Raw genomic sequence first — 25,783 nt, forward strand, 5'->3', positions numbered from 1 at the left:
CATTTTTATTATAATATGTCTGGGTGTAGGTCTGTTTGCATTTACCTTGTGTGGGACCGTCTGTGCTTCCTTTACCTGGATATCTGTTTCCTTCTTTAGGCTTGGGAAGTTTTCATCCATAATTCTTCAAATACATTTTCAATCCCCTTTTCTCTTTCTTCTCCTCTGGGATCCCTATTATTTGTAGATTGGCATGCTTTATATTATCCCATAGGTGTCTTATATTGCTTTCATTCTTTTTCATTTAGTTTTCTGTCTGCTGTTCTAATTGGGTGATTTCCATTATTCTAAATTCCAAATCACTTATTCATTCTTCCACATTATTCATTCTGCTATTCATTACCTTTAGCTCAGCTTTCATCTCGGCGAGTGAATTTTCTAATTTTTCTTGGCTCCTCCTCATAGTTTCTACAGTAGTTCCTTTTTATAGTAATCTGCATTTCTATCAATAGTCCTTCTTAATTCCTTCAGTATTTTTATTATCTCCTTTTTGAACTCAGTGTCTATTAGACTGAAGAGGTCTGTTTCATTGTTCTTTCAGGGGAATTCTCTTGATCTTTTAATTGGGAGTGGTTCTTCTGCTTCATTTTACTTATATTTCTCTTGCTCTATGAGTTTAGGAGACACAATTATCTACTGTGGTCTTGGAGGGCTACTTTTATGTGGGAGTTTCCCCGTATAGCCTGTGTGGGCGTAATATTTTTTGGTGCGAGGGCTCTTCTTAGTGTGGATGTCTGCCGCCTCTTTCCTCAGTATGTGCTGGCCGTTATCCCCTTGATAGGAGGAGTGACTGGTGTCACGGTGACCAGAGCCTGCACTGGATATTGAGTGGGGCCTCCTCTTTGCTCTGTGGTTGTCACTGCCCTGTCAGGGGCCGGGTCTGTTCCCTAGTCGTTGGAGTAGAAGCCCCCAGATCCATTTATGAGCTGCAGTGTGAGATAGATGGGATTGGAGCACTCCCACTGGGAGAGGAGCCACTGAGTATTCCTCTGCCAGAGCTGTTCGCCAGTGAGTGTGCTTTGTTGTATCACCTGTCGCCTGTTGTGCGGGCTCACAAAGTACACTGCTGTTGGCACTGCCTTTGGCCCGTCTCAATCCTGGGAATCCCGTCTCAACCTTGGTGTCCTTCAGACATTGTTTTCACAAGGCCACCAGTGCAGATCCACCAAAGTCAGCTATGGAGGCAGCTCAGACCCTGGCCCAGCCCAGCACCCCCATGCACGTGCCCACAAAGCCCACAGCTGCTAAGCCAGAGCCATGCCAGCTGTAGGCACACCTGCTGTCTACTCAGATGTCCTGCAGGCACTAAATTTACAAAGCCAGTGGTGGAGGTGTAAATCTGTGGCTTGCACAACCTCGGGGTGAGATTTCAACCCTACTTCCTAAGGTGCGTGGCCCCTGGGGCTCAGCTGTTGTTTCAGCCCCACCTCTGTGAGTGGGCAGCCCGCTGGCATATGCTCCCAGTGCCCCGAGGCAGCAGCTGGGGCGTGCTCTCATAGAGCCCGCGGAGGCGGGGCCGGCAGATGGAGAAGGTGGCTTCAATGGCAGCCCCGCCCCTCCCTTCATGCACCACTTAACAGCGACGCTTCACTTTTGTGGCAGGCCCAGGCTTTTTCCGCGGACACCCCTGTTCCAGCTATGCCACACTGCACCTCCTTCAGGCTGTCTCCGCGCAGCCAACAACAATCCTTTCCCCGGGTCTGTTCTCTAAACCCTGAGTTCCAGCACCCAGCCCCACCCATACCAGCAGACGTGTCCCATGCTGGGGCATACAGGGCAGTGGTGTGGACTGTCTGTGCAAGTCTCTCTCTGTTCTGCCTGCTACAAGCTGGTTGTTGCATTCTCCTGTGAGCCTCTGAAGCTCCCCTTCTGTCCCAGCTGATCTCCCCACTGGTGAAGTGGCTTCCCAGCGTGCGGGAACCTTTCCTCTTTATCCGCTCTCCCCGCCGCCCCCCGGCACAGGTCCCATCCTGCTTCCTTTTGTCTTTTCGTTTTTTTTCTTTCTTTCGTTCTACCTGGTTACATGGGGATCTTTCATGTCCTTTAAGGGGTTTGAGGACTTCTGTTAGTGTTCAGTAGGTGTTCTGTGAGAATTGTTCCATCTGTAGATGCATTTTTGATGTATTTGTGGGAGGAGGTGAGTTCCACATCCTCCTACTCTGCCATCTTGATTGGAGCCCTTGACATTAGTGTTATTGAAGGATTCATCCACTTCTAATATTTCGTGATTCTTTGCTGCAAATGCAGAAGAAAAGGTTGAAACTAAAACCTAAATGACTGTATACCTGCTGCAGTCTCCTAAGGTTAGAGAAAAAAAAATGCACAACCTCTTTTTATTTTAATAAAAGGCAGTTTCAAACTGCCTGGTTTTGTGCCCGTACATGATTCATGTTCACTGTGCCTGCTACCTGCCTTTTGTAATGATGGTAGTTAGTAAGACGTAATGTCTACACAAAGCTTTTCATCACTATGAAAGCATCTGCCTCTTAATCCACACAGCATCCTGGGGTCAGGAGCGTTCTGTTATTAAACATTTCAGTGACATTTCATAGTTGCAGAGTGCTGTACAATTCTTGATTGGTTAGACTTTTCAATCCCCAGATAAAAATTCAATTTACTGGTGGTGAAACTATGGCCCGAGAGACCAAACAATTTGGCAGAATATCCCCTCTCTTTTTAGCCTTACTTTTTCTACAGTCTGCAGAGAAGAGAGCGGGTTCTGAACGTTCTTGCAAACGTGTCCCTCACATGCCCCTGCTATGAATTTATTCTAAGCACCCCTAGTGGGAGAGAGCAGCCTACAGCATCCTTTCACTATGGAACCCCTCACAATGTGCTCTCACTCTGCCCCAGTAGCTCTTCTGTGACGGGTAAGCCCCCTCTCTCCAGTGCCTCACTTCCTCCCTCTGCACTGGCAACTGCCCTAGAGGGTCTTCCCCATCTCTTTAAAATTAAAAACAAAAGCAAAACTTTCAACCTTATGTCTCCCTCTGGCTGCTTGGCCATTTGTTGCTTTGCACAGCCAAGCATGTAGGAAAATGGTCTAAATCAGGGGTCAGCAAATGATTTCTTTAAAGGACCACATAGTAAATATTTTTGGCTCTGTGGGCTGTACAGTCTGTATCTCAACTACTCATCGGCCATTGTAGCACCAAAAGCAACCATGGATAGTACTAAAATGCATGGGTGTGACAGGGCTCCGATTAAACATTATTTACAAAACCAAGTGGCAGGGCAGAGACCCCTGGTGTAAATTACTGCCCCCTTCCTTCACTTCCCAGTCACTTCACCCTTTTGCATCCTCTGTTTCGTCGCCACCATTCCGTGGACACCGCTGTGTCAAAAATCACCAGGGGCCTCTTCATTGTTAAAGCCATCTTCTCTCTTGACATCTTTCCTGCATTTCTTGCTGTTAACCATCCTCCTATACCTAGCTGTCTCCTCCCTTGGATTCTGTAGCTCCACCCTCCCTGATTCTTGCCCTGCCTTCTGACTGTTCCTTTCTAGTTATCTCTGCCTCTACAGATCCACAACACTCCTCTGTTATACATTTGTCTCTGGATCAAGTAGGAATATGTTTGGCTCAAAGAGGTATAACATTAAACTAAGGATAGCTTAAACAAATGGTAGTTAACTTTTCTTACATAGCAAGATCTGAGGTAAGCAGTTGTAAATTGTTCATTGGCCCTGACAGTGTTCAGCCATTATCTCTGTAATTCTTTTGGTCTTTTCCTTTATGGTGGCCAAACGACCACTAAGGCCCCACCTGTCACCTCCAAGCTCAAGGCAGGGAAAAGGTAAGGGATGTTGCCAGCTATACCTGTCACGTTTTAATCGGGAAGTGATAGTTTGCTAGAAACCCTGTCATTGGACTTGGGTTTACATTTTAATGTCCAGCACTAGTTACAGAAGAGGTTCTGAAGACAAGTATTCAACCAGGCACATTACCATCTCAAACAAAATGAGTGTTCTGTCAAGGAGGAAGTAGAGGAAGATGGATTTGAATACGCAACCTATGTGTCTGCCATAGTCTTCTCTGCACCTTGCCTCATTCCTTTCTGTTTCTAGTGCCCAACACAGTTTTTATTCCACAACAGACACGAATAAATGTTGAATGAATGAGTGAATTAGGTAAAACACAAAGCGGGGAAAGAGTGTGGAACTTACCCAAGGTCACCCAGCTTCTTTTCCATAAACAGTTCTTAGTTGAGTCCCGAGAGTGAGGCCGCCACAGCCACCATCTCTGGAGCAAGGCGGCCGCAGGTGCAAAGGCTTCCCCCACTAATGTCTGCGTCTGTAAGATCCTAAGGACTAGTTACGCCTGGGGGCATTGCTGTTCCGAAGGTTGTCTTGGCTGATGTCTGCCTTATACAGAGTTTCAACAAGACATGTGGTGCCCCAGACAGGCCAGTATTTATATTCTTTTTTATCATGCATTTTTAGAGGGAGACTGATGATTGTGTGGAGAAAGGATTTAGGGAAGAGTATGCTGCCTCTCCTCTGCGTCTTAGGCAACTCAGCTCCGTCCCCAAACTGTTATACCTGCCCCACCAAGACCAAAGGTTCGTTAACCAGGCCTTCCCCCTCTCCTTAGGCAAGAGTTTGAGAATATACTTGAGACTTCTCCTGAGGATCTCACCCCATCCCTCCACAGCCCGTTTGGGTTTTCCTCCATTGCATGGGACATCCTCCCTGAGAAGAGTTTCAGTAGATGCAGGTGTCCTCACTCTCTCATGTTTCCAGTTAGATTTTAGTGCTCCTCATCAATGGGCATTCTGGGCAACCCTTCCTCTGCTGTTGTTGCAAATGGACTCATGGAGAGCCTGTCCACTGTGGATAAGCACCTACAGAAACATTAATTTCCATGCTCTGGCCCCTGGCCTCTTTGCCAACCTGATCCTGCATCTCCCCACCAGCCCACTTCCCTGGTGAAGTGGCCGCTGAAAGTGAGGGGACAGTGGGCCACAGGATTCTCAGAAGTACAGCAGGTGAGCAGGAGGCTGTGGACGGCCCTTACCCCTTCCCTCAAGGCTCAGGCAGTGCCCAGGAAGGCTCTCTGGGAATCCAGCTGACGACTCCTAAAACATCAGAGTGGCTCTACAGTCCAGCTGATGAAGCAGTAACACGGCTTGTGGTGGACTCTTCCTAGCATAGCTTAAAGAAACTATTGTAGATAGCCTCCTCAGGAGGAGGGGGAAAAAAATCAAAAGTTGGGAGATATGTGACAGAATCATCACTGGGGTACAGGGAGATTGCAATACCATGTTGATGCCACTGTTATTTCAAACACTGGTCAGCAGTGTTACTCTCCCTTCTTGACTTTCTCCCAAATCCTCTCTCTAATCCTTACACCCCGACTTCCATTTGCTTTCTGCCAGTCTTCTTCCTTCCCCTTCTTTTTCATCCCCTCAAAATAGAGATTGAGCCTGAATCTGGCAAGAGAAGCCCTCTGAAGTGGGCAGATTACTCCCCGCAGAAGAGCAGTCTTTTCCCACACTGTGCAGGAGAGAAATTAAAACAGCAGCAACTCTGAGTTACTGGCCAGGGTGTAGGAGCCACCTAAAAGTGGTGCCCTGAAAGCCTCACTCAGAAGGAAGCCCCACCATGCAGGCTGCCCACTATGCAGGCTACAGCAAGGAGGCAGCACAGCTGGGGCCACGGTGATTTATATGAAAATGACGATGCAGGTTTAATGTTTTTTTTATTAACTTGGTTTACTTGACGTTTTGCATGTTTATGTTATTATTTGAATTGTATTAAATATTTCACTTTTTTTTCTATTTTTATGAATTTCAAATATTTTTTAAATACCAGTATAAAGTATTACCAGAATTTCTTTCTTGAGTGAAATCAATACTGTAATAAATGTTATAATCACTATTATTGAAACTCTCCAGCCTAACTTAAAGGTGAACAATGGCTACCAGCCCATCTCGGCTGGGATCTCATGGAATCTGGGTTAAGAAAGACTTACAGACAGTAGTTTCCTTGTCCCTACCACTAGATGGCACTAGTGACCAAAATCTCACATTGGATGCTGGCCTTCGGGGATGACAGAGGGAGCAAGAACTTTGTCAGAACACTGACAACTATAGGCTTCCTGTGCTAGGGTCCCAGGGATGGGAGAAAGGCATTCTGTGTACACACTTTTTCTCTCGGAAAGCACAGAGAATGTGTCATAATTGGAGGCATTAGGAGAAAGCCCTAAACTGCAAATAACTTAATGAGCAGGAAAATAAATGTTTAGCCCAAGGAGTCAAAGAGTTCTTTATGTTACTCATCTCTGAAATTGAGAACTAGATGGTGAAGAGAGAAAAAACAAAAGAAGATCAGAATGTATATTTTAGTTCTTAGATCAAGAAAATGCAAAACCTGTTTCATTAAAATGACAACTATTGTATATTTAACAGTATAAAAACATTGCTTACAATTACCTGCAAGCTTGAAGCTTGCTTCTCACATATAGTTCTTGAAGATGCTATTCCCTAAAACCATAATAATTACTCTGATTACCTAATCTCTCTTCCTCCCAGGCTTCCACCTCCTCCTACCTCCAGTGTTTTGTAGACTCAATCTTAGAGATTATTCTTGAACCTGGATTCACAGAGTTTGACACTCAGGGTCACTCAGCTAGTGGCAGAAATGGGAAATAAATTCAGATCGTACTGCTACACTCCACTTTCTCACACATTGGGTACCTGGAATTGACTGACAGTATGACCTAAAGCAAAGTTGATATAAGCAGTGTTCAGTAGCACATCTCAAAAGGGTCCAATAATCAAAAAGTTTGGAAATTGCCCCTCCACCTGTATAAACATAAGACATGATAAGAAGTTAGAAAAGTAATTGGAGAGCTCATCCTTCTGTACTCAGTGGTTTGATTGGCTAGAGAAGACTGGCCAGACATGTGCACAGATGTGAGTTACTTAGAATTTAATGCGTGCTCCTAGTACCTCCTAAAAGGAATCAAAGCTGTTCCTTTGTTCTTTCCACACCAGTTTGGGTGATTTGTTGTTCATATGAAATATTTTTTTATATCCTATTGTGCTTCTTTACTTTCTAAGAACTTTCAGAACTGTTAGGTTCATTGCATTAAATGCTCTAGAAGTATTTACTTTTTACCTTTAAGATGTCCTCATTGAGCCAATAATTCGTTTCAGGAAATAATTTATGAGCATGGGTCTGAAATTTATAGAAGTGATTGCTTTGCTCCAGCATCATCAAAATTTTGTGTAGGATCTCCTCTCACACCACGTTCCTCTAGGTCTCCTCCTCTTCTTCCCTTGATCCCCTTTCTCCAGCTAACTCTCCAGAGAGGCATTACCACAGCAGAACACACACCTACTGCCTTATCAGGTGAGGCAAAAAAAAGGTCAAACTGGTGGCTCTGCTCTGTCTCTCTAATAGCATTTTTTTGTTGTTTAATTTTTATTGCAATATAATTGACATATAACATTTTATTAGTTTTATGTCTACAAAATAATGATTTGATATATATGTGTGTGTACATATATATATACACACACATATATGTTGTGAAATGACAGGTGTAATTAACACCCATCTCAAGAGTTACAGTTTTTTATTCTTGTGATGAATAACTTTAAAGATTTACTCTCTTAGCAACATTGAAATATACAGTACAGTATTGTAAACTGTCATCACCTTGTTGTACATCACATCCCCAAGACTAGTTTATCTTATAACTGCAAGTGTGTACCTTTTGACCACCTTCACTCATTTCGCTCACCCGCACCCCCCCCACCTCTGGCAACCACCAATCTAGTCTCTGTAGTTATGAGTTCAGTTTTCTTTTAGATGCCACATATTAGTGAGGTTATATAGTATTTGTCTTTCTCTGACTTACTTCACTTAGCATAATGCCCTCAAGGTTCATACATGTTGCCACAAATGGCAGGATTTCCTTTTTTATGGATGAATAATATTCTGGTGTGTGTGTGTGTGTGTGTGTGTATACACACACACACACACACCATATTTTATCCATTCATCCATCGATGGACACTTAGCTTGTTTCCACATCTAGGCTATTGTAAATAATGCTGCAGTGAACATAGTGGTACAGATATCTTTTCAAGATAGTGATTTTATTTCCTTCATATAAATACCTAGGAGTGGAATTGCTGGATCATATAGTAGTTATATTTTTAATTTTTCAGGAACCTCCATACTGTTTTCCATAGTGGTTGCACGAATTTACATTCCACTAGCGAATGCACCCTTTTCTCCACATCCTCACCAACACTTGTTAATTTGTTGTCTCTTTTGATAATAGCCGTTCTGACAGGTGTGCAGTGATATCTCACTGTGGTTTTGATTTGTATTTCCCTGATGATTAATGATGTTGAGCATCTTTACATTTACCAATTTCATACAATTGGCCATTTGTATGACTTCTTTGGAAAAATCTGTCCATTTTTTAATCAGCTTGTTTCATTTTTTCCTATTGAGTTGTATGAGTTCTTTATATATTTTGGATATTAACCTCTTATCAGCGAATTTTCACATTCAGTGAAAATTGTGAATATTTTTTCCTGTTATCTAGGTTCTCTTTTCATTTTGTTGATGGTTTACTTTGCTATGCAGAAGCTTTTTAGTTTGATATAGTCCCACTTGTTTACTTTTGCTTTTGTTGCCTTTGTTTTTGGTGTCAAATCCAAAACATTATTGTCAAGACCAATGTCAAGGAGCTTGTCCCTATGTTTTCTTCTAGAAATTTTATGATTTCAAGTCTAACATTCAAGTCTTTACTCGATTTTGAGTTGATTTTTGTATATGGTGTAAGATAGTGGTCCAGTTTCATTCTTTGGCATGTGGTTGTCCAGTTTTCCCAACACCATTTATTGAAGAGACTGTTCTTTCCCCATTGTGTATTTTTGACTCCTTTGTCATAAATTAATTGACCATGTATGTGTGGGTTTATTTCTGGGTCTCTGTTCTGTTCTGTTGATCTGTGTGTCTGTTTTTATGCCAATATACTGTTTTGATTACTCTCCCTTCCTACTCCAGTTTGAAATCAAGGAGAGTGATTCCCCCAGCTTTGTTCTTTCTCAAGATTGTTTTGGCTATTTGAGGTCTTTTATGGTTCCCTACAAATTTTATGATTGTTCTATTTCTGAGAAAAATGCCATTGGAAATTTGATAGGGATCGTATTGAATCTGTAGTTTGCTTTGGGTAGTATGGATGTAACAATATTAATTCTTCCAAAACATGAACATGGAATATCTTTCCATTTATTTGTATTTTCTTCATTTTTTTTCCATCAATATCTTATAGTTTTCACCTCCTTGGTGAAACTTATTCCTAGGTATTTTATTCTTTTTGATGCAATTGTAAATGGGATCATTTTCTTAATTTCTCTTTCTGATAGTTGGTTATTCTTAGAAAAGCAATAGATTTTTTTTTTTTTTTTTTTTTTTGCGGTACGCAGGCCTCTCACTGTTGTGGCCTCTCCCATTACGGAGCACAGGCTCCGGACGCGCGGGCTCAGCGGCCATGGCTCACGGGCCCAGCCGCTCCGCGTCATGTGGGATCCTCCTGGACCGGGGCACGAACCCGTGTCCCCTGCATCGGCAGGTGGACTCTCAACCACTGCACCGCAAGGGAAGCCCCAGCAATAGATTTTTTTATATTGATTTTGTATCCTGCAACTTTACTGAATTCGTTTATTAGTTCTAAAAGTTTTTTGGCGGAGTCTTTAGGATTTTCTCTATGTAATACCATGTCATCTGCAAATAGTGATCATTTTACTTCTTTTCCGATTTGGATACCTTTTATTTCTCTTTATTGCCTAATTGCTCTGCTTAAGACTTGCAGTACTGTGTTGAATAAAATTAGCAAGAGTGGGCATCCTTATCTTCCTCATCTTTGAGGAACCGCTTTCAGCTTTTAACCCTTCAATATGATGTTACCCGTGGGCTAATTATATGGCCTTTATCATGTTGAGTTATGTTCCCTCTATACCTACTTGTTGAGAGGTTTTTTTAATCATGAATGGATTTTGAATTTTGTGAAATGCTTTTTCTGCATGTATTGAGATGATCATATGATTTTTATCCTTCATTTTGTTACGGGTGTATCATATTGATTTATTTGCAGATGTTGAACCATCCATTCATCCCTGGAATAACTTCCACATGGTATATGATCCTTTTAATGTGTTGTTGAATTCAGTTTGGTAATATTTTGTTGAGAATTTTTGTATCTATGTTCATCAAGGGTATTAGCCTGTAACTTTCTTTTCTTGGAGTGTACTTGTCTGATTATACCAGGGTAATGCTGGCCTCATAAAAGGAGCTTGGGAGAGTTCCTTTTTTCTGTGTTTCAGACTAGGTTGAAAAGGTGTTTAGTGTTATTTCTTCTTTAGTATTTGGTAGACTTCACCAAGGAAGCTATCTGTTTCTATAATTTTGTTTTTTGGGAGGTTTTGATAACTGATTCAATCTCCTTACTAGTAATTGGTCTGTTCAGATTTTCTATTTCTTCATGATTCAGCCATGACAGGTTGTATATTCCTTGGAATTCATTTATTTCTTCTAGATTGTCCAATTTGTTGGTGTATGATGTTCATCATAATCTCACGATCCTTTGTCTTTCTGTGGTATCAGTTGTAATATCTCCTCTTTGATGTCTAATTTTTTTCAGTTCTTTTTTTCTTGGTGAGTCTTGCTAAAGGTTTCTCTGTTTATATATTTTTTTAAATATCAGCTCTTAGTTTCATTGATCTTTTCTATTATCTTTTTAGCCTCTATTTCATTTATCTCTGCTCTGATCTTTGTTATTGCCCTCCTTGTACTAATTTTGGTCCTAGTTTGTTCTTTTTTCTCTGTTCATTGAAGTGTAAAGTTAGGTTGTTTACTTGAGAACTTGCCTATTTCCTGATACAGGCACTTATTGCTATGAATTCCCCTCCAGAACTGCTTTTGCAGCATTCTGTAAGTTTTGGTATATTGTATTTCTATTTTTTATTTGTCTCAAGATATTTTTTCATTTCTCTTTTGAGTTCTTCTTTGACCCATTGGTTGCTCAGTAGCATGTTGTTTACTCTCCACATATTTGTGAATTTTCTTGTTTCTTTACTATAACTGATTCTAGTTTCATACCATTGTGCACAGAAAAGATGCTTGATATGATTTCAGTTTTCATAATTTTGTTAATAGTTATTTTGTGGCCTAACATATGATCTATTCTGGAGAATATTCCATGTATACCTGAGCAGAGTGTGTATTCTGCTGATTTTCGGTGGAGTGTTCTGTAAATGTCTGTTAAGTCCATCTGGTCTAACATGTCACTTAAGTCCATTGCTTCATTGTATTGCTGTCTTTTTCTCCCTTTACGTCTACTAATATTTGTTTTATATATTTAGGTGCATCTGTGTTGGATACATAAATATTTATAAATATTATATCATCTTGTTGGATTAACCCTTTTATCATTATATAATGCCCTTCTTTGTCTCTTGTTAGAGTCTTGTCTTAAAGTCTATTTTGTCTTGTATAACTTTCCCAGCTTTCTTTGGTTCCATTTACATGGAATATCTTTCCATCCCTTCACTTTTAGTCTATGTGTTATTACATCTGAAGTGAATCTCTTGTAGACAACATAGTTTGGCCTTAGATAAGTCCTTTCTTATCCATTCAGTCACTCTTTGTTTTTTGATTGGAAAATTTAGTTCATTTACATTTAAGGTTATTGTTGATAGGTATGGACTTACTGCCATTTTGTTCATTGATTTCTAGCTATTTTGTAATTCTTCTATTTCTTTCTTCTTCTCTTGCTTCCTTTGTGATTTGATGATTTTTGGTAATGCTGTGCTTAGACTCCTTTTTCTTTATCTTTTCTGTGTCTGTTATGGGTTTTTGCTCTGTGATCACCATGAGGATTATATTTAAATGTAACAGTCTATTTTAAGCTGATAACAGCTTGTTTGAATGCATTTTAAAGCTTTACATTTTTACTCTTCCCACCACACATTTTAAAAGGTGTCACAATTTACATTTTTTTATCTTGTATATCCATTAACACATTATGGTAGTTATAGTTTTTTTTACTACTAAAATATAGTGTATTTTACTACTTTTACTATAGTTACTTTACTCTGTCTTTTAATCTTCATGCTATATCTATAAGTGATTGACCCACCACCATGACAACATTAGATTATTCTGAATTTAATTATACATTTACTTTTGCCAGTGAGATTTATATTTTCATATTTTTTCCTGTTACCAATTAGCACCCTTTTGTTTCACCTTAAGGAACTCCCTTTAACATTTGTTGTAAGGCTGGTCTAGTGGTGATGAGCTCCTTCAACTTTTGCTTATCTGGAAAATTTTATTTCTCCTTAAATTCTGAAGGACAGCTTTTCCAGGTAGAGAATTCCTGGTTGGCAGGTTGTTTTTTTTTTCTTTCAGCACATTGAATATATTGTACCACCCTCTTCTAGCCTGCCAAGTTTCTACCTAAAAATTTGCTGATAGTCTTATGGGGGTTCCCTTGTACATAACAAGTTGTTTTTCTCTTGCTCCTTTTAAGATTTTCTCCTTTAACTTTTGACAATTCAATTATAATGTCTCTTTGGATTCTTCTTTTTTTGGAACTCTGGGATTCCTGGATTTATTTCCAGGTAGTCTGTTTCTTTCCTCAGGTTAGGGAAGTTTTCATCCATTATTTCTTCAAATAAGCTTTCTGCCCCTTTCTCTCTCTCTTCTTCTGACACCCCTATAAATGTGAATATTGATCTGCTTGATGTTGTCCCATAAGTCCTTTAAACTCTATTCACTCTTTCTTATTCTTTTTTCTTTTAGCTGGTCTGATTGAATGAACTCCAATACACTGCTTCTAGTTCCCTGATTCTTTCACGTCATCTAGTCTGCTGTTGAACCCCTTTATTGAATTTTTCAGCTCAGTTATTGTATCCTTCACCTCTGTGATTTCTGTTTAGTACTTTCTTAAATTTCTTTTTGTTGAAATTCTCACTTTGTTCATGTATTGTTTCCCTGACCTCTGTGAGTATCTTTATGACATTATTTGAGCTCTTTATCAGGTAAAAATTATTTATCTTAATTTCATTAAGGTCTTTTCCTGGGGTTTTATCTAATTCTTTCACTTGGAATATATTCCTCTCTTTCTTCATTTTTCTTGACTCTCTATGTTGGTTTCTATGCATTAGATACAATAGCCAGTCTTGAAGGAGTGGCCTCATGTAAGAGATGAACCTTATTATTCAACCCTGCCGTGGCTCTTGGTTGTCTCTCAAACCTTTGTCAATGTCCAGCCTACTTTGTTCTTAGTGGCTCCCAGTAGTTGTGGGTATACCAAGACCTGTCAGTGTCCCAAAGAAAAGGATCTCAGCACCTAGATGCAGGCTGATTGGAGGCTGGACACTCAGGCAGTAACTTTTAAAGTACACCCGTATACCTCTTTCAGGGGAAGACTGAGAGATGGGCATTCTGTCTGCTCCCTCTGCACTGAGCCCTAGGGGGATAGCAAGTTAAGAACTATTTCTTTGTTTGCTACCATGCAATTGAGCCCATGAACACAAGCCGTGCTGCTCACCAGAGCCAGATATCAAGGGGTGTGTCCTCTGAGCAGCAGCCACAAAAGCTGGAGCACCAGATGTTTGTACAACCTCCATTCATAGAAACACTGGTGACCCAGGGCAGGGCAAAGGGAGAGTGCAGAGATGGCACCCACTGGCCTCCCCAGTCTCTGGAGAGGATTGCAGTTGGCCCCTAGACGTTGGTAAATTATAAGCCTGACCCTCAGGCTGCAGTTAAGATCTATAAATAGGCCTCTTTCACTTACAGACTGGGCATTTCAGTCTCCTGCCTCTGCCCTGTGCCCTGGTGGCATAGCTTAAGATCTGTTACTCTGTTTATTAGAGTCCTATGGGACCCAGGAACATAAGCCTTGTTGGCCAGCAGAGCCAGGCAATCAAGAGGTATGTCCCCTGGGCAGTAGCTGCAAAAGCTGGGGTGCCAGATGTGTGTATAAGCTCCTTTCCAGGAGATACCTGCTAGTGAGGCAGAAGGAGAGCATGAAGATGGGATGGTGCCCACTAGCTTCCCTGGTCTCTGGAGAGGATTACAGTTGGCACCTAGATGTGTACTAAATTAAAAGCCTGCCCCCTCAGGCCAAAGCTTTTAAGATAAGCAAATAGGCTTCTTTAATGAAAAGACTGGGCATTTTAGTCTGCTGCCTCTGTACTGGGCCCTGGGGGTATATCCATGGTAAGTCCATGAGAGCCCATTAAGAACTATCTCTTAGTTCACTACAGCCTTATGGGTCTCTTGGACCCAAACCCCACTGGCTTTCAGAGCTAGATGTTATGGGGGCCCATCTCTCAGGTGGAAGTCTTAAAAGTTGGGGTGCTAGATGTAGGGGCCAAGCCCTTTGCTCCTCAGGGAGAATCCAGGAGTTGTGAGTTCCCTCCTCGTTGCGTGTCACCCTGCCAAGAGTGGGTTTTATAGCAAGGTTGTGATCAGCCTCTCATACCCATTTCAGTGTGTCTTCTTGTTCACTCGATGCATAGGAGTCGCTCAGCTAGTTTCTGGATTTCTTTCAGAGGGATTGTTGTTCAATTTGTAGCTGTAGATTCAGTGTGTCAGTGAAACGAGGTGAGTGGAGGAGGCTGCTTTGTTGCCGTGAACTCTCCAATAGAGTTTTATAGGTAATTATTCAGAGTTTTTCTATTTTGGGGATCTGAAACACAGTAAATAGCATCCCCAGATGCTTTGAGGCACAGCCCTGCGCCCTCCTTCCCAGCCCTGACCTAACAGTCTGCTTGTTTGTGGTTCTAGAGAAATAACTGTGTGCTGCCTGAGGATCTGAAAAGCTTTTACCTGATGACCAATGGCTTCCACATGACATGGAACGTGAAGCTGGGTGGTGAGTCAGCCTCCTTGCTGTAGAGGAACATTTCCCTGGCTGAGAGGTTAGATGAGACAACTCTGAGGGCCTTTACAACTTATGAGTCTTTGAATCTGGGCAGTTTTTGTGGGTTCTTCTAACGTGCAGTGTCCAGAGCTGTGATTATCTCCCAAAGCTAACACATGCCATCATTGCTTCACCCACTGCCTCCCCAGCCCCCGTGCCAGGGTATACCCAGTACTTAACTGGAAGCTCAATTTAGAGGCTTCTTGTTGGCATGAGGTGGAGGGAAAGATTAGTCACTACACAAAAATCCTGAGCCACCTTGAACTTAAAGCCTCTGAGGATTCCACCTTGGAGCAGTCTCCTCAGGATGAGCTGCAGTGACAGCCTCTGGTGGTCATAAGAGGGGCTCCTTCCTTCATTCCCAGCATGGTGGAGACCTCAGGGCTCCGAGGTCTGGACCTCTGACCCTCAGACCAGAGCCTTCCCTTCTCTGCCTCACATCTCCTCAGCCTGAGTCATCAACCACCTTAGTTCACAGGCTATCATCCTTGGTATTAAATACGTCCAGGATAAACATTTCTATCATGAATGTGGGAAATCACACCTTGGTACATGTCAGAGATTCAGGTACTATGCAGGCATGAAAGTCAGTGCTGCGCATTTAGGTGAAGACTCTAGTAACATTCCATAGACTAGGAAATCCAGATCTAGCCCCTGGAGTCCAGCTCATTCCTGACACAGACTGCCCTGTCCTCAAGAGGACTTTATTATCTCCAAACTGCAACCACATCCCCAGATCTACTTTGGTCCTTGGGAATCAGCCTGTACGTCTCCTTGCTGCCACTAAGAATGCAGTCACTTCTGTGACACATCAAATCTGCAGAACTGACTCCTCCCTTTCATTGCCGCTACCTCCTAGGTTCCCTTGTTTTGGTGACTCCCCAAACCTTCCTGTTTTTCTCGCAGCTGACCAGGGGCATATTTTATAGCTTACTACTAAGCATTTAACATGAACTTTTAGCTTAGAATCATTTCCTCCGATGGTCTAGAAACCATTGTTGTCACCAATATCAGAAACCCTCATGGCCATGGCCTTTGGAGTCTGGAGCAACAGAGAGAGTGGACAGAGGCTAGAGTGACTGTCACATTTTCCCTTGCCTACATCACGGAGACAGGCTAGCCCCTGCAGAAGCCTGCATCAGAAAAGAAACATTTCATGAAGGTTTTATGAATGAGTCTCTATTCATTATTAATACTTTTTTTAATGTAATCCTCCCAACCCATCTTCTTATCCTTATCCCCATTGCTGTACCCATTCTTTACTGGATGGCTAAAATCATTATCAGAAAGGCCAGCAAAGGCAGCTTCCAATGTTCACCTCCTTAGTGGTCTTTCCCTGGACATTCCATGGTCTGTACACCAGCTGTTTTATTGCCTTAAGTTATTCCAGTTTTTTAGCAGTCATATGTCCAAGTCTTTGTGTGCCATCCCATGTCCAGCACCCTATATTATAAGGATTCTGTATGACAGATAAGGAAAATACATAGTCTGCCTATTTCTTGTTTATACCTGAATTACAGAAGACTGAACCAAGCAAGAAGGCTTGCAAGACAGTTTGCTCCGTTGAGTAAGAAAAAATGATAAGTAGAAGGGGAGATAGTTTCCATAGTGAAAGCTTATGACAAGAAGGGTAGAAGCAGTCAGTTATATAATCAAAGCTGTTACTCCTTTGGAAAGTATAACCCTTCATTCAAGGGATGGTGGGAGCAAAAACATTTTTTAAGTCCTTTGATCTTCAAACTAGGGCCCCTACCCTAGAATTCCCAGTTCTTTTTGAGAATCCCCTTTTAAAATTTCCTTTGGTGCTCCACCCTAACACATGCAGTGGGGACTCTTCACTCATGGCCGGAGCTGTTTGCTTTTTTTTTTTTTTTGCATAAAAGGCTGGTGCTTTGGAGCATGTAGTGCATTGATTCTCTCCTTTCCACTTTCCATTCAATTCCTCAGCCCTGGGATCAAATAATAGCTGGGCTTAAGTTAGTCAAGCAGAAGCCCTTCTGATGACCATGGTAACTAGCTTATTACTCCATGTAATTCTTTTTGTTAACATTCCCATAGAACATACCATTCCATTGGGCAGCATGGCAATTAACAGCATCTCAAAACTGACTCAACTCAACCAGTCTTCCCTGTACTCACTTCCTAACGCACCAACTCTTGCAGACCTGGAGGACGATACACAAGAAGGTAACTGGAGGGACTTCTGCTTTGAGTTAGAAATCAGCCTGCTTGTTTCCATTTTATAATGTTGAAAATAATAGGAAGAAATTGTGGCATTGTTACATGTTCCCCTAAACCCAACCCTTCCCATTTATGGCTTCTCTGAACCATGGGCGTAAGGTTAAAAAAAAAAAAAAAGAAAAAAACAGCCTGTATCAAAAAAGGAAATTTTCATGAAGAAAATGCCAGGGTTGGGATCTTTGTTTCCAGCACCCACTTCAGTCCCTGGCACATAGTAGCCAGTTAATGAATACCTGGTAAGTGAATGAATGTTACAGATTAAATTTCACTCCACATTTCAGTATTGAGAGGTTTCAGGGACCGTGACAGTCTAAATGCAGCTCCCTTCCTCCCTTCAGGCTCTTTGCCACTTCTGATTGAAATGGCTTATAATTCAAATGGCTGCTAAAGCTATGATCAACTATGTATAAGTGAGGACTTCAGTCAGAACTGTGTTTGGCTGCGTATAACAGACCCCCATTACAATGTTTAAATAGGAGTTTATTTTTCTCATAATAAGAAATCTGGAACTAGGCTGGTGTAGCTGCTTGAGAAACTCAATGATAAAGTCTCCCTCTGGATTCCTGGCGTACCAGCCTTTGTGTTTGTTTGGTTTTCATCCTCATGTTTAAAGAATGTGGGCTCTACCTCCAAGCTTCAAGTCTATGTTCCAGGCAGGAAAAAGAAGAGTAAAGGGCAAAATAACTGTCTCTTGGCAGAATAGTTTCCTTTTTGTCAGAAAAATAATAGTTTTTCCGGAAGCCCCTCCCAATAACCATTCGCCAGAATAGAGTCAAAAGGTTACCCATAGTGCAAGGGAATTTGAGGAGATAAGTATTTTTAGCTGTGTAGTATTGCCTCATCAAACAGAACTGGAGTTTTAAAAAGGGAGAATGAATATTCAGTAGGCAACTAGTGTCTCCAATACTAATGCCTTGGAGTGCATTGAAATTCTGACAGAGAGAACTGATGCAAGGCTTTCTCCTTCAACTGGACAAGCAGCTGGACAATAGGAGGAGTCGTCCAAGAGCTGAGCCTGGAAAGTGTTGGGCCCTGGGAAGAGTTTGTCACTTAGAAATGTGTGGAATCCTCAAGGATGGGAAAAAGGTCACATTTGCTTCATATGTGTATACTGGGGCTCTCTAACCCCTAAAAGGCAAAGGAGTTGTTAAATAAGTAGAATGGGTGTACCCTGCTTTTGAAGCTGGTAGATAAAGGTAGACTAGATGATAGGATTTCAAGGGACCTCAGCAAAGGACAGCTAGGGGTAGAGACCACACTGTCCTACATACTGATGGGGATAAAAACCACGTGGGCTTCTGGCACCTTCTGAGTTCATGCTTTTTAGGATAGTCCAACAATTAGACCTAAGTTTCATTAACTTAAGTAGAAAAATGCTGACTTTTCTCAGGGGACTCAGCAGTTAGAAAGAGGACAATCAGGAAGCAATATCAGAATACACAACCAGAGAAATAACACTGCTAGAGGACACAGATGAAAACCTAAATAAAAACAAGAACACTTAAGGGCATTTAAGACAGCACAAAGACTTCCTATAGAAAAAAAGTAAAAATTCTTGATTAAACAACTGACTAGGTGAATTGAAGACAAGTATAAATATTGAGACCTGAGTTAGTAGCCTGAAAAAGCAAGTGCAAGAAATATCTAAAAGGACAGATAAATAAATTTTAAAAGGAGAAATGAGTGAAAAGGTGGAGGGTGAGAGAAATAGAAAATACATCCAGGTGACCTTCCATTGGAATTACAGGTGTTCAAAAAGAGAAAAAAAGCTGGAAAGGGAATAATAAATAAACAGTAATAAACAAAAACTTTTATTCAATCTGCAGATTGAAAGGGCTCTCCTAGACTCAAATAGAATTCAGGAGAAAACAGACACCTAGGCATTACATGATGCAGAATCTCAGGTTATTAGAAGAATATTAAAGGATGTGTAAAACTTTAAGAACATAAATACTCCAACCAAAAGACAGATGAAATGGAATGGAGATCTCAAGATGCAGATATATAAAGAGGAAAGGAAACAAGAGATTAGTGAACCTCCCTATGAAAGAGAAAGACTTAATTAAATCTTAATATCCAGGAATGTATACAACTTTTACATAAGAACTCTTGGAAAAAAGGGGACATAGTGCATAGAATATGTTTAAACATATACTCTCAGCTAAACCTAACAGAAAGGAGAGAGGCAAGATATAAGAGCTTTATGTGTTAAATTGTGTCCCTTCCCCCCGGAAATACTCATATGTTGAAGTCCTAACCTCACTCCCTCAGACTGTGACCTTATTTGGAAATAGGAACATTATAGATGTAAGTAGGTAAGGTGAGGTGATACTGGAGTTGGGTGGAGCCCTAATCCAATATGACTGACAACCTTTTAAAAGGGGAAATTTGGAGATACAGATATAAAAGAAAGCCATGTGAAGATGAAGACAGAGATGGGGTGGTAGTTCTACATACCAAGGAAAGCTAAAAGTTGCAAGCAAACCACCAGGAGCTAGGGGAGAGGCATAGAACAGATTTTTCTCCACAGCCCTCAAAAGGAACCAACCTTGACCTTGGATCTGTGGCCTCCAGAAGCGTGAGATAACAAATTTTTGCTATTCAAGCCATTCAGTTTGTGGTACTTTGCTACAGTAGCCCTAGCAACTAATACAAGGAATGTTCCAGAGACTCCTTTTAAAAGAAAATGTAGGACAAAGAGGAAAGGAAGTAGAAAGTGGAAGCCCTCATCCTACTCTAGGAAAGAAATAGTATGCCTTGTTGGGGGAAACAGAGTGTCTTGGTGTATTGGTTTTCTATTCATGTATAACAGATTACCAAAAGTTTAATGTCTTGAAACACTACAAATTTATTATCTAACAGTTTTCATGAGTCAGAAATTCAGCTACAGATTAGTAGAGTCTTCTGCTTAGGATCTTATCAGGCTAGAAACAAGGTGTCAGCTGGTGCTGTGACCTCATCTGAGGCATAGGGGCCTCTTCCAAGCTCACTGGTGGTTGACCTTATTCAGTTTCTTGCAGTTGTGGGACTAAGTCCTTGTTTTCTTGTTGCCTGTTGGCCAGGGCTCACTCTTGGCTCGTTTAGGCTGTCCTCAGATTCTAGCCACAAGACCCTCTCACAATATGGCCACTTGCTTCTCAGCCAGCAGGAATATTTCTCTCCAGTCTGCTACAACAGAGTCTCATAATGTTACCTAATCAAGGGAGTGACTACTCCATTATATTATAGGTCCTGACCGCACTCAGGGGAGGAGGTTGTACAGGTGTGTATACACACAAGCATGAATCTTGCGGCCATCTTAGAATTCTGCATACCACATTTGGTTAGAGAAACAATGGCATATTGTTTTCAAGTAAGGGTAGAATCATATGGATCCAGTCATGCAAATACATAAAAAAAGGAAGATAGGGCTTCCCTGGTGGCGCAGTGGTTGAGCGTCCGCCTGCCAATGCAGGGACGTGGGTTCGTGCCCTGGTCCGGGAGGATCCCACATGCCGTGGAACGGCTGGGCCCGTGAGCCATGGCTGCTTAGCCTGTGTGTCCGGAGTCTGTGCTCCGCAACGGCAGAGGCCACAGCAGTGAGAGGCCCGCGTACAGCAAAAAAAAAAAAAGGAAGATAACCATTAAAGGAATAAAAAATTACTTTAGAATCTCTAACCTAATAAAGGAATGTTGAATCACATGAGTAAAAATAAGAAAAAGGGAAAAGAAACAACATTATAAAATAAGCAACGAAACAGTAAGAGGAATAAAATAAAACAGATAAATCATTATGTTAAGTGTGCTGGGATTGAATTTCCCTTTTGAAAAGCAGAAACTATCAGATTGATATAAAAAGCAAAGCTCATCTATATGTTATTTTCAGAAGCATACTTAAACTGATGAAGAGGCCTCCTGGTAATGGCAGATAGGTAATTCAGAGCAGTCTTCCTGCTGAAGACAACTGAAAAGTCAGGGAACATATAAAAATCATCAAATAAGAGCTAATAAGATGGTGAGATAGCACCAGATCAACATCCAGAAGAAGACAGAAATCCAGGGAAGAGGCTCAATGTTTAGGGTTGCTTTTGCCTAGGATACATTGTCCTTTTCAAAAGAGGCAATGAGGCAACTGAAAAGCTGAGAATTTGACCCATATGTGAGACTAGAAGAATAAAATGGAGTCTAGAACCTACAGAAGATGGCACCCATAAAAACGACCCTACCCTTTTGGTTAGCACCATGAGGAGCTATATAGTCTAGGAGATAGAATGAACCAGAAATAACCACTCTTCACATGGACCAAAGCCCAAATATAAGTCACCTGTGCATCCCAGAAAATGTTAAATCCCAAAATTGGACTAATTTGATTCCAGATTACTAATCTCCCCAGGGGCCTGGCAGAAAAAAACAGAAATTCACTCCAGAGAAATGTACTAAAATTGACTGTTTATGGTTGCACAGCTCTAAATATACTAAAAACCATTAACTTGTACACTTTAAGTGAATGGTATGGTAGGTGAATTATATCTCAGTATAAAACTCATATAAAAATAAAATTCTTCCCTAGAGGAAGAAAACATTATCCTAGACCTCATTGTTTTTATAAATAATTTTTCAAAAATAATCCTACTTAAAAAGAACCAGGCACATGAAGAAACACAACACCATGAACAAGAATCAGCACAAATAACAGGTAACAGAAAGATATCCACTGTTATTCCTGAGGGTGAAATTATTAGGCACAGACTGTAGGACAGTGTGCTAATGTGCACATGGAGATAAAACCAAACTAAAAATTCAGTGAAGAACTAATAACAGTGACATTGTAGATTTGACCTTATGATTCTGGCCATATGGCATACTACCTTTTACCAGATCAGGACTTGTGCAGATAATACTCTAAACTCTGGGGAAACTTTTAAAATAATTACCTAAAAGGACTGGAGAGTAACCAAAAATAAGCAGAAACTGGAGTGGCATCTACAAATGGCACAAGGGAACCACACTGAATGATTTTCCTATTTTTATAACTTTTCACCTGAGGGCAGACCCCAGTCAGCATCAGTCAAGGCTGCTAAAACTTGGTGGGAGCCTACAGTCTGGAGTTTTGATTTCATCCAAGATGGAATAGTGGAGGCCAGATTTATCTTCCCACCTGGAACAACAAAAAAACCAAAAACAGACAAAATATATAAAACAATGGATGTTGTCAAGATACTGACCATCATACAGGGAAGAATGATGAGCTCTGAAGGATGGGAAGCAAATGAGGTGAACCCTAGCTTAGTATCTGAAAGTTTCCAGTCGACAGCATAGAGAAGGGAACCCAAGGAGAACCTGTTGTACCTGTTGAGAAGACATAACTAAGAGCCCAGCTGGATGAAGACAGGTAGAGTTCACAGGACTGAGTAACAGAGAGGAATGAGCTGCATAGAGAGAGAACTGCAGAGATCTGCAGAGTGTCCTCAAGTATTCAGGAAAGAACTGATGAGCACACACATGTGAAGATACTACCCAAGGCCAGGGACAAAACCACCCAAGAAGATTAGAGGGAACAATGCCTGGTACTCACACTGAACCAGGAATAGTGTCCATTTCTACCGTCCAGGTTGAAACACCTCATGGCTTACATAGAATTAGGTAGAGTACTCAGAAGGGTCTTGCCTCAGTAATGGGGAAAAAATTAGCCCTAGGTTAAATGCTGCCTTGGGTTCTGCCTGTCAAATACTAAGCACAAGACCTGAAAGTATCTGTTTTCGAGTAATTTAACTGTGTCACAGAACAAAGTTCAACAATATTTATAGAAATATAAAAATAGCAAGCACTCAACAATGCAAAATTAACAATTTCTGGCATCCAATCAAAGATTACCAGGTATGAAAAAAAGCAGGAAAAAATGACCATAAGGAGGAGAAAAATTAATTGAAACCAATCCAGAATTGAGGTACAGTTTAGAATTAGCAGATACAGACTTTAAAACAGTCATTACTATATTCTATATGTCCAAAAACTTTGTACAGACATGGAAGATAGGAAAAAACAAATCCAAACTCAACTTCTAGAGATGAAACTAGTTTCTGAGATGAAAAATACACTGGATGGGACTAACAATAGTTTAGATATTGCCAAAGAAAAGACTGGAGAAATTAAAGACATAACAATAGACAATCCAAAATAACACAGAAAGAAAATAAAAAATTATTTTAATCAAAATAGCATCAGTGAACTGAGGGACAACAAATGGTATAATGTATGTATAATTGGAGTCCCTGAAAAGAGGGGGATGGACCAGGAAATACTATTTGAAGAAATAGTGGCTCAAAACTGTACCAGTTACTTGGAAACTTAAACCATATCTAAGAAACTTAACAAGCCAGGAACAAGAAACATGAAGAAACAATACTAGGAAACATAATCAAATTGCTCAAAATCAGGGATAAAGAGAAAATCTTAAAAGCAGTCAATGGAAAAAGACAATTCCATACAAAGGAGCAAAGATAAGGATAATAGCATATTTCTCGTTGGAAACAATTCAATCAAGATAAAATACTCAGGGAAGGGGGAGGGATAAATTGGGAGATTGGGATTGACATATAATACTACTATATATCAAATAGATAACTAATAAGGACCTACTGTATAGCACAGGAAACTCTACTCAATACTCTGTAATGACCTATATAGGAAAAGAATCTAAAAAAGAGTGGATATATGTATAACTGATTCACTTCGCTGTACACCTGAAACTAACACAACATTGTAAATCAACTATCCTCCAATAAAAAGAAAGAAAGAAACAATCAGAGGAAAATCATGCTGTTAGACCGGAATAAAAAATAAATACATTAAAAATTTTTAATTAAAATATTCTTTAAGCAAATTCATTTGATTAAAAAAAAGTTAAAATACTCAAAGGAAAAAATTGTCAACCTAGAATTCTATACCCCATGAAAATATCTTTCAAAAACAAAGGCCTTTTCAAAAAGCAGTCTGGCAATGTCCATTCTATAATACTTCAGGGTATCTAGCCATATAACAAAAGCACCAGAACAAAGGGACAGGTACAGAGATGATTACTGTAGCATTTGTAGCAGAATAATATTGGCCCCCTATCAATAGGTGGCTCACAGGATAAATTAGGGTGCATGCACTCCCACAGACTGTCAGGCAGCCATTAAAAAGAATGCATTAGAGTTACAACCCTTAGAGGGCTTTCCACATTGTATTATTGTATAGAAAGTAAGATTCAGGTAACATGTGTGGTATCCCATTTTTATATAGTAAATGATCTCACAAAATTTAAATGTATACCTATATGTCTGCCTAGGACCATATGAGATGAAGAATATGAAGGTATAACCACCAGGGGAGGGTAAAACCATGTTAAAGAAAGAAACAAAAAAAACACAAAAAGCCTTCTTATTTAGAAATGTAAATATTTATGCATTTATGTAAAATTATATGTATGGGTATATGTGTAAATCAAAAATATTATTTTTATATACTCTGTTTTATCCAATCTCTCCTAGGTTTGTTAAACCCTTTCCACCCCAGTCACTAATGCTAATCATTATTGCATAATTGCTGTAATGAAAGAAGCAGGAGAGAAGGTTTCTGATGGTTGCATTTCTAAGAATTTATCTTTTTTTCTGTTACATTATGGTATTTCGTTTCTAGGTAGGTATTTCTAACAGAGCCAGACTTAGCATTAATTATAATGTTATAATTATAATAGAAATAAACATAACATGCCACGAATATACATTTTAGACAGAGGAAAAAGGATTCTAATCAAAAGATCATGAAGTGCTATAAATGAGGGGAAACCATGTATCTGGGGAAAAAGAAAAAAGTTGTTCAGATTACTCTGACTTACGTAGTCCCACTCCCAAGAAGTTCAGTTTGTTGTCCTCATGCCCCCTTCCCCAGATTCCATGACACTCTGTTGGTGGTAGGGGAGCCAAGACAGAGGCTTAGACCATGAATAAGACCCAGGACATTTAGAGTATAGAATACATTTGGTCCACGTTTGAAAATGATAGTTAAGAATATGTTTGAGATAAGGCTTTTTTTCCCTCTGTTTATTTCATCCAAGCAAAGCTGGATGAATAAGTATGTTTGAGCTGAGTGTGTTTGAACATTACCATTAACTTCTGGGTTTGCAGCTAGTGAGAACCAGCCAGAGAAGCCTCACTTTGATTCTCGCAGTGTAATATTTGAGCTGGATCCTTGCAACGGAAATGGGAAGGTTTGCCTTGTCTACAAAAGAGGGAAACCAGGTAAGAATCATGGCAGGCATGGTCCTGTAGCTTGGGAATGGCCTTGGCTGACCTTGCTCTCCAGCCATCACACAAAAGGCATGCTCTTCCCTCCCCTTCTGAGGTGCTGCTGGGTCTCTTGTAGATGCCAAGACCCAGAAAACCCCTTTGGTCCTCTCTGAGCATCCCCCTCCAGGCCAATTACTAGAGTCTTTTTAAGCTATTGTCATTTGTGTCACTTGTGAGTTACTGCAAAATAATAAGATTAGGATAATAAGTGAATAAATGCTAAAAGAAATAGTCATTCTGTTTATAACTCCTCCAGCAGGCTCATGCATTAGAA

At 40.5% G+C, this 25,783-nt stretch overlaps 1 protein-coding gene across 2 annotated transcripts in view; it reads left to right on the plus strand.

Annotated features, from left to right (window-relative positions):
• TPGS2 (tubulin polyglutamylase complex subunit 2) overlaps window positions 1–25,783 on the plus strand; it is a 55,934-nt gene that overhangs the window by 26,835 nt on the left and 3,316 nt on the right. For both annotated transcript variants that reach the window (XM_032602504.1, XM_032602503.1), the window contains exons 3-5: window positions 14,824–14,911; window positions 17,018–17,146; window positions 25,348–25,461. In XM_032602504.1, the coding sequence (XP_032458395.1) occupies window positions 14,824–14,911; window positions 17,018–17,146; window positions 25,348–25,461 (331 nt within the window). The remainder of the gene's footprint in view (window positions 1–14,823; window positions 14,912–17,017; window positions 17,147–25,347; window positions 25,462–25,783) is intronic.

This window comes from Phocoena sinus, chromosome 14, assembly GCF_008692025.1.
Source record: "Phocoena sinus isolate mPhoSin1 chromosome 14, mPhoSin1.pri, whole genome shotgun sequence".
Taxonomy (NCBI): Eukaryota; Metazoa; Chordata; class Mammalia; order Artiodactyla; family Phocoenidae; genus Phocoena; species Phocoena sinus.